At 42.9% G+C, this 9,591-nt stretch overlaps 1 protein-coding gene across 1 annotated transcript; it reads right to left on the reverse strand.

Moving 5' to 3' along the window:
- Window positions 1–7,411: 7,411 nt before the first annotated feature.
- med10 (mediator complex subunit 10) lies at window positions 7,412–9,441 on the reverse strand. Its single transcript, XM_012818299.3, has 4 exons — window positions 9,199–9,441; window positions 8,487–8,570; window positions 8,105–8,207; window positions 7,412–7,804 (listed from the first exon to the last, which is right to left on the reverse strand). The coding sequence occupies exons 1-4, from the start codon at window positions 9,318–9,320 to the stop codon at window positions 7,709–7,711; spliced, it is 405 nt and encodes a 134-aa protein (XP_012673753.1). The 5' UTR covers window positions 9,321–9,441; the 3' UTR covers window positions 7,412–7,708.
- Window positions 9,442–9,591: the final 150 nt, after the last annotated feature.

Consider the following 9,591-nt stretch of genomic DNA (forward strand, 5'->3'; position numbering starts at 1 on the left):
ATTGCACCGAGTGTCTGACTTCTCCCTCTCTCTCTGAAATGGGAAGCAATCATTATATTAGGCTTCACATGTTCACTCTCAGGCTACACCCACCCCAACGATGACGTTGCAAGCGTCAGCCGCCTAATCGAGTCGACCTTGCATTCGACGGTCAAGGAAAACTTCCTACCTTTTCTGCTGACACGGTTGTTTCTACACCATGGCACTCGTTCTGCGGGGAAATGGGCAATACATCAGAGTTACTTCTACGTTACCCCTTAGGCAGATAATACCACTTCTTCACCTTTAAAGCAATTGAGCGTAAATTTTACAGATCGCCATGTATCATACCCCAGTCCTCCGGTTTTGTGTGACAAATTCAGAGAAATGTACCCGGTTCCCTATGGAACTGCGGCTGCATTAACTTGGCACGCATGCAAGAAGCTCTGTGTCTGTCTGATGACGCGCACTCCTGAAGGCGAATAACCAGTTGTCTGGGGAATGTCAACTGTCCAGAATAAGCGATATCACGTAACGGGTTCCTGCCAGAAACCTAAATCAATACTCATTAGCGGAGCCTGGGCTGAAGTCGTCATCTGTGGCAATTAGCTATTTGGACAGGAAACATCCAAACAGATTAATATTGGCTCGCTGATGATCGGTAACACGTGAGGGCCGCTGAGCAATAAGACAAAAAGGGATAGGCTAATGATGAGACACTTTTTTTCTGTCTTGTCTTCAAAGTTTTTATTCAGCCAAACTCTAACTCTTCTGATCTGAAGAATTGTACATGCCATGAGTGTACGTTTACGTGGTAAGCTATCTGAGGTAAGACAGTTGGCTTTGACACAAGGCACATATTTTATACAACTCTAAAAGTATTAGATTTTAAACTTCTAAACTTTTAAAACATGCTTTCATACCTACAAATACTATACATTTATACAAATGGCCAGAACCACATACGTATTGGACTGAATACCTGTCAGCTTCTTTGAAATTCAGTATCTCTCTCTGAAGTAGAGATTGTCAGGTTTTAATGGCACACACGACACACTGAAACACACATGTGAATATATGGAGGCGACACAGGACACACACACGCAAACGCACACGCAGGCCTGAAGTCGCGGTGAATTTATCCTCTGCTTTTTCCCATCCTGAACTGTCCCTCCTCTAGGACCCCCCAGGAGCAGTGGGCAGCTTGTAAGCGCCCGGGGACCAAGTCAAGTGAACTGTCCATCTTTGGTCAGGGATGGACATGTGCTCTGTTCTTTTTGCATGTTTTTTCTGTTGGGGTTCTTAGTGGAGGAAACCCCTTGTGAACACGGGGAGAACATGCAAACTCCACAAACAAAGGCCCGAGAGATAGCCCAACTGAGCACTGAAGGTCTGGGGAGGACCTGCCCCCCAGAGCCAACAGCGCCCCATGCGGGAATCGAACCCATGATTTTACTTTTCCAAAGTAAGCCTGACCTGGGGCTTACATTGGTTGGTTTGAGCCAAAGTTGAATTGTATTATCTTTAGTGCAACAAGCTTTACTGACTCTGCACACAATTCTGTGAAGACAAGGTTCAGCCTGTTTGAAAAGGGCCCATTTGAAAGATAATTTGTTTTTCCCCCCTTGTTTTAGTATTACTGGCAGTCTGGAAAACTAACAATGCTACTCTTCCTTCCCCCACATCATCACCATCACGCTCACATGCTCAGCCTGGCGTCATAAAGATGGAACTTAACAACCCAGAGGTCTGTTCAGAATTAGACCACTATACAGCCCCCTTGTGCACACATGCACTCTCATTCTCTGTGTTCCTGAGGGACACTGACACACACACACACACATACACACACACACAAACACACACACACACACACACACACACACACACATCAGCTGTGCTCATCGTTTTCTGCACAGCAGCCAGAGCAGACAGTGATTAATTACGTTCAAATGGCCTGTGCGTAACTCAGCATCTGCTACCAGGGAGGGGCTCCATGCACAGAGCACGAGCCGGAAGCAATATGGCCGTTCCACAGCATCCGAATGGGGGGTGGCATGCGTGATCTCTCTCCCCCCCACTCCCCCCTTCACACTCGGGTCCTGTCCCCTACCTCTGGTGCCTCTGACCCCACTCTCATCAATCCACTGCGCACAACTGTTTCAGGTTTTCAGAGCAGGCCAAGAGGGTGTAATCTTGGCCCTGATGGATCACAGGGTCAGCTCTGTGTATGTGTGTGTGTGTGTGTGTGACGAGAGAGAGAGAGAGAGTGTGTGTGTGCTCTGGTTCAATTTGCTGTTACCTTAATGACAATGACGCCAGTAGAAATTAACCTAGCTAATTTCTAACCTAACTTGGCTACTACAACTATGTAGTCATCTGCATGAAAACCTTCAAGGAAGGAAGCTTTGTAGAGTGGGGAACCCATGCTAACCTCCAGCGTTTTCCTCTGTCTCTAACCCTGATTGAATGACATTGGTTAGGCAGGCGTTGATACCCCAATTTGCATGCAGGCATGCACACAGACACACACACACACACACACACACACACACACACACACAAAAGTGACAGAAGTAAGGAGCAAATGGCAGAACAATTGAAGAGCAGGCCTGGGTGATTTTATGGGGTTTGGCGCAAGTGTGGCATTGTCTTTGGTGATAAAAGGAGACAGTTGAACCACAAAGGAGCGCCTGCATCCCATATGACATTATGGGATTACGCACGAGTCAAATTAACATTTTATTCATTTGGGATTACTAGGATGCTAATTTAACTCTCCACACTTGCCACAGTGTCTGCCGCCAGGCTCAAGACTATAAAACCATTCTATTGAAATCTCTAAATTCAATATAATTTACTGCACTGTATGGATGTAAAGAATAAATGCTGACATTAATGCTGAACTGTTGCCCATGCAGATTTTGGCCATAATGGTCTAAAAGATGAAAATGATATCCATTATCACCTCACAATAATGTTTTAATATAGGCTCGAATGTAGGCTCTCAACATAGTGTTAAGAGAGTGTTCTTTACAGATAATCGTGTTCCAGAAGCAAGACTGTGAATACTGAAAAATCCATCATTACCGCTCGGGCAAGAGTGGATAACTCACAGGGATAAGTGCCGTCCATAAGGAGCTAATTAAACCAGTGGGAACCCAAAGAGCGCCTGGTACGTTTCTGCCCAGGCCTTTTCCTAAGTGGCACGCTCTTGCTGTGAGCCTGTCAGCAAATCACTCTCATTTCATGTTGAATAAGAAGCCCTCAGGCAGACGGAAGACAGGCTTGTTTTCTGAGCGAGTATATGAAGAGAGAAAGAATCAGAATTAATTCCTGACGGAAGGACCGCAATAAGCTAATGATGGCAATGTGTTTCCTTTAATGAACACTGTCCAGTGTGGTCGTTAAAGATGGAACAGATTGAGTTAAGATGGCTGCCATCCACCATCATGAACCATGCTGGACATCATTGGTGTTATCATTTTTTAGCAACAGCAGCATCTGGCTGCTTCCTGGCAAACAAAGCCCTAGCCTGAAAGGAAATTAAGTCAGCCTTTGCAAACTATTTGATTAGGTCACAGTGTTATCCAAAAGAAAATAAAGGTTTCATGCTGTAAAAGTATACTGTTGAGCTGTGGAAATGCCCAAAACACACAATAAAGTCCTTCCAATGCAATACAGAGTTATACGAATGTAACTGATTACTTTTTGCAACACTTTATGTTCTGCTGAAAATACAAGGAATGGCAAACAACATGACCTCCGCACACAGACCAGACAAAACCAGGGGTTCTCTGCTCGTGCTCCTGGGGAACCTACCATTAGGTTTCAGTTTGACCTGACTACAGCTAAAAGTGCAATGCAGAATTACAACTGATAGTCTTATTTATTAGCATTTTTTAGATAGAAATAGGCTTCTACCGCCCAGTCTGAAGCTTCTCTGCTGGTCTGAAGCTAGATGGGTAGCTAGCTAGAGCTGGATGTGAGTCCCTTTGGTTTAGTGACGGAAGGCAGAGGAAATGAGGGGCCCGAGCAAGGGCCACATGAAGCGACGCTGGCCACAGGCTCACTCCCTGCCTCTGCCACAGGGCTTTAATGAGGAGAGGAGGGGGAGAGGAGAGGAGAGGAGAGCGAGACATTCATCTCCATGGAGACCAGAGGAGCCAGAGCATTCCCTCTTCCTTTCTCTCTTTTTCCTCTCTTGCTCTCTTTCTGAGCAGCTCCCAAGGCTGCATTTTTTTCTCCCATCTTTGTCCTCTCACAAATCCGTACAGACCTCAAGTGTGTTTCCTTTCAGGCTTCACAGAAAAGGGGGTTTATTTGCAAACGCACACACACACACACACACACACACACACACACACAAACAAACACACACACACGTTCAGTTTGTCTTTAGTATGTCACACTGCATGTGGATTCCTACATGTGAGAGATTGGTGCATTGACAAAAAAGGCCCTTCCACTGATTTTAGATGGAGAGTTGCAATATACTTGTTCCTCATATGGCACGAGATTATTTTTCAACATAACCAAGAGTAAAATGTACTGATACAAAAAAAAACCAAAGCATAGACAGACCATGATATTGGGACCACTTTCCAGTCCTGTCTGCCATTCAGTAAGACCACTTCGTCACAGTCAATTTTAGGGTCACTGGAGTCTTTGGATCCCTCGTTCACAGGGGGCAAAAATATGAATAACAAAACTTGCACACACTCTCTGGCTCAGTCATGTGTGCATTAAGCGCATGTCGCTTCATGGTGAATATGCATTATGGTGGCAGGCCTTTCTTCACACACACACACACACACACACAGAGAGAGAGAGAGAGAGAGAGAAAGAGAGAGACAGACAGATAGACACACACACACACACCCCTCCTCTTTAGTCCAGGCCTTTGTCCTCCGCAAGAGGAAGAGGGGCGTTGTCATAGTGACAGCGGCAACAGAAGGCAGAGGGGTTTGCCTGCCTCATGACCTCCACTGTGGGGGTGTTTGTCCACTGAAATGGAGACGGAACACATCTTTCAAATGAGGAAAGTGTTTAAAACCACACACACACACACACACACACACACACACACACACACACACACACACCCTCCTCGTGGGCCAGCCGGCATTGTGTATGTATGTCCACATCCTCAGTCAGTGTCTAGCACCTTGTATTACCATTACAAAGCCATTATGATAATATTATCAAAGACCACATTATGCAGTTCGCCAGCCCAAAAAAGGTCCGCGTGAGTGTGGCCGATGTCGGCCTCACATGTAAAATAACATCAGGATCAAAGAAATGGGAAAAGCAAGACTGGCATATGGTGTCAAGTCCAGTTATGCAAGGGAAAATGGGATAACCCAGCAATTTGCTCAGTTGGGATTTTACGTTGCACCCAGGTCATTTGTAAAGCGTATGTATATATGCAGAGGTGGTAGCCCATTTAGAGAAACATGGCAAGGGAGATTAACAGACCCAGATGATAAAGCTTTTGGTTGCAAAACAGGACCAAATCAATTTCCCATCTTCCCATGCAGCTCAATGTAAATCAAAACATGTAGAAACTGTAGATGTAGCTTTAAATATTCTTCCTGTTCAGTAAACCCTAGGTGTACAGACTAAAGCTACCAGTTTTACACTGAAAAATCCAGGAGTAATGAATGTGCAATGAGTAATGAAACATCAGACTATTCAAACCACATGGTTATGCACCTACTTATTTACCTCACTGAAAGGTCAGGGTCCTTCTGTTGAATCACGTCAGCCTTGGTTCTTACTAACATGCTTATTACCGACTCAAAGGCACTGAAAGGACAGTTTACCCTTGATGCCTATTTCATTTCACACCAACACAGAATTGTCCCAAAAGCATTCTGGAGGAGTGTGTGTGCGGGAAGAACCATCTCCCCCTCACGACATCAGTAATCTTTGTGTGTGGACTGAGCGCTTGTCTTAGGACATGTACATCACCTGCTTGTGACGTCTGCATCATTTGAAGGGCTCTCATCGCATCTCTTGATGCTGCCTCACCAATCCAGCCCAAACAATCCCAATAGCCTTCAGATAAATGTAGACGCCTTAATGGACCCAGTAATGGCACGCTTAAACCAGGGCATTTTGAAACACTTCATGCCTTTATTGTTTGGAATTTCATGCATTTCTATTTAGTGCATTATTGCATTTTACTCAAGGCAAGGGCTTTTTGCGAAGCCTTGTTGTGACCTACAAGAGATTTGGTTGAGCCCCGCAAAGTACATTTATTGCAAATGTTCTGTTCAACAAACCAATTATGAATGGAAAATTATAATTCCTTGTTTGTTAAACCACCTATTCAAAGTCAGTAATTTATTTCTTGCCACACACACGCGTGCTGAAGATGTCGCCGGTAGAAAATTGTCCTCTGCTTATCACCCATCCTGAGCTGCCCTTCCTCACGGCCAGCCAGAAGCAGTGGGCAGCCTTTTTATGGCGCCCAGGGACCAGGCCAAGTGCTTGTGTCCAGTCCTTGGTCAGGGACGGACATGAGAGCTATCTGTTCTTCTGTTTTTTTGCATGTATATATATTTTATGTTGGGGTTCTTAGTGGAGGAAACCTTTGTGAACACGGGGAGAACATGCAAACTCTGCACAGAAAGGCCTGGGAGATTGCCCACCTGAGCACCGAAGGCCTGGGGAGAACCTGCTCCCCCCCGGTATCAACCGCAGCCCATGCGGGAATCGAACCCAGGACCTTCTTGCTGTGAGGCGGCAGTGCAAGCACCTGAGCCACCGTGCAACTATTCCCATTGTTTTGCCTTAATTGGGCATGTAGAGTCCAAAAGAATCAGTTAGGATTCTGTTTCATTTTATCAAATACAACACTTTACCACAAGACTGGGTACATCAAGGGAATGCACTTAAACGGAAGTAGTTCTACAAATGACTTATCAGACATGAGATCAAAGCAGAACTTGCCCACAGGATTTCAGTCTTAACAGAATTTAAATGCTGTCTGCTTGATCAAAAATTTGACATTTTGTGAGCAACCCTGAAACCCTGCTGTCTTTTACCCCGTTTCTTCAGTCGCCTTTCTGTCTGCCACTTAAATATGATGAAACTAATGCAGGACTATAGTTTTGCCCTTGTCTTGATTCTTCAGAGGTCAAATATTACATTTTAAAGGGTTGTATGGCAACCTAGTGGACTGCATACAGTATATCCTGTTTTAAGTTACTATATTTAACATAACTTGCAGAATTGCGTGAAATTAACCAATAGTGCTGCTATGGACTATCAATGACATTTTTTATTCAATGACTTCGATAAACAAAAATTCAATAACTTTTGACACCTAAGGATGTGGATTTGTTTATCCTAACTGCCTTCCAACACTACACATTAGGTCAATTTAGTGTATGATCTTGTCATTAACAGGGATAACAACTGACAATTAGTAATACCTGATCATCAACTTTAATGAAAAGTAACAAAAAACACATATATTGACATACAGCAAAAGCAAAAACAGAATTGGTGCAAACCTCTACCTCTGCACTGATCTGAGATCAAACTACAATGATAAATTCACATCTCTCCCTTGAATACTGAGCAGCAGATTATAAAATGTTGGAAAATTATTACAAAATTGAAAGGTTTTATGGTGCTTCTTGTCTTTAAAAAAGGCTTTGTTTGCATATAAACATATATACATTTTGTCTTGACGATGACAATGATGTAGCCAAGTCCACTACGATGGTGGATCATCTCCATGGATAGCCTTATATTTGCCCATTTCTTCTGGAAAAACCTTTCCCAGCTCCGAAATAAGAAGACTTTTAAATTTCTGTGAAAATCAAACACAAAACCGAACTAAATTAGTCAAATATAGACATCTAGACCCTAATGTTTAGAATTCACTGAACTGGACATACATTTATATCAATGTTAATGCATATCAACCATAACCCTATGCTCACACATGAAAATACAGTTAAGAGACTACAGGTGATGGCACACTACCAACCTTTCCGTTCACACTAAAGATTAATGGTGTGTTAACCAAATACGAAATACATTTCAAAACTGGGTCACATTTACAAACATGTCATAGCTGTTTGAAGACAGTACAGAAATCTAAACTTGCCGTCATAGTGTCAATCTTCCCTTTGACCTGTTCATTCTTTGCCAGGGCTCTTTCCAAGCACTCTTTTGTGTAAAGCTGGGGGTTCCGTCCTTGGTCAATGTACCTGCGAAAAAATTGGGTCATTCAATGTTAGGCTTGTACATATGGCCAGCTTAAACGCCTTAAACTCAGCAGACAAGTAGAGATAGACTTATCACAGAGTATATACTGTATATAAAACAAATCTATAGATGCACAGCTGCACTAGGTAGTACTGTCTATTAAAGTACTTGGTCTCAACATAATCTTGTAGTAGCGGAAGTGATACTACAGTTCCATCCTTAACTAAATCACAATCAAAGCTCGAGTGTTCATGTATTTCCGCCAGACGTGAACGACTCACTCAAAGGCCTCCAGAGGCACGTTGATGTCATGAAGCTGTTGTCGGCATTTCTCAACATCTTGCAGTCCAGTGATCATGAAGTTTCTGTTGGACGAAGGAGAATGCGGTCGTTTGTCGTTAATAGGTTAATATGCTCATAATATTGTATCACTTTTTATGTCTGCACGTGATAGTAGCATTTCTACGATACTAAATGAGTAATCTTAACACTCCCTACATCTCAAACCCACTGCAGTTACAGACAACGTTAACTCATGTCATTAGTATTATTTAAATCGTACAGACGTCAAAAGCTAACTTGCAGAGTAACACTACAAGGTTACTAGGCGCGTGAAATGCCTACCCAAAATGATCTAAGTTAAGTTATAATATGTCTTTTGTACTTCATCACAATGCAAATGTCTTACATGGCAAACATTTTATACATGGCAAAGTGACATATTTGCTCATATCCTACAAAGGTATCGTTACCTTGCTAGGATATCTGGCTAACGTCAGCTGATAGTTTACCAAGCTAGCATAGCTAGCTAGCTAACTTAGCTTATCGTATTGTCCAATGATGCGCTCTATTGTAGAGGAATGTCTACCTTACACTTTCAAAGCATCAAACAGTACTTGAACTTAAATCTAATATTCCCGTTCGCTTTTTGTTAAGCAAGGTTTTAGGTAACTTCGAATTAGGTTTATATGTAACTGAAAGACCAACACTTACAGCTTCTGATTAAGTCCCGTCTGACTGCTTGGTTGAAAGTCACTTACGATGATCCCCAACTGGCGAATATTTTCGATGAATTTTTCAAGGTGCTCCTCTAAATTATCAAATTTTTCAGCCATGATTGCTCAATTAATCGTACAACTAACAGAAATTCTTTACATTGAAAGCAAACGTGTATAAACAAGGGCTTCTTAGTGCAATCTCATAGTCCATGCCGCAACACCGATTTCTGGCAACGTATTAGCCAATCACTAAAGCGTATACCCCGTCTCTATGGAAACAGCCAGCTGGTTTTGTACCGTAAATCGTTTTCATTGCTGTAAAATAATTATGCTGTAAATATTATGCCACAGAACAGGAAGACAGTTCATAACTGGTTTAAAAGCAATG

Source organism: Clupea harengus, chromosome 19 (genome assembly GCF_900700415.2).
Source record: "Clupea harengus chromosome 19, Ch_v2.0.2, whole genome shotgun sequence".
Taxonomy (NCBI): Eukaryota; Metazoa; Chordata; class Actinopteri; order Clupeiformes; family Clupeidae; genus Clupea; species Clupea harengus.

Bases quoted from the DNA above. Each gene is read 5' to 3' on its own strand.
- med10 (XM_012818299.3), bottom strand. From the start codon at position 9,320: ATGGCTGAAAAATTTGATAATTTAGAGGAGCACCTTGAAAAATTCATC. The intron at 8,208-8,486 runs GTGAGTCGTTCA...ATTTTTTCGCAG, and splicing joins GTGCCTCTGGAGGCCTTTGA to GTACATTGACCAAGGACGGA. The intron at 7,805-8,104 runs GCAAGTTTAGAT...TGATTTTCACAG, and splicing joins GGAAGATTGACACTATGACG to AAATTTAAAAGTCTTCTTAT.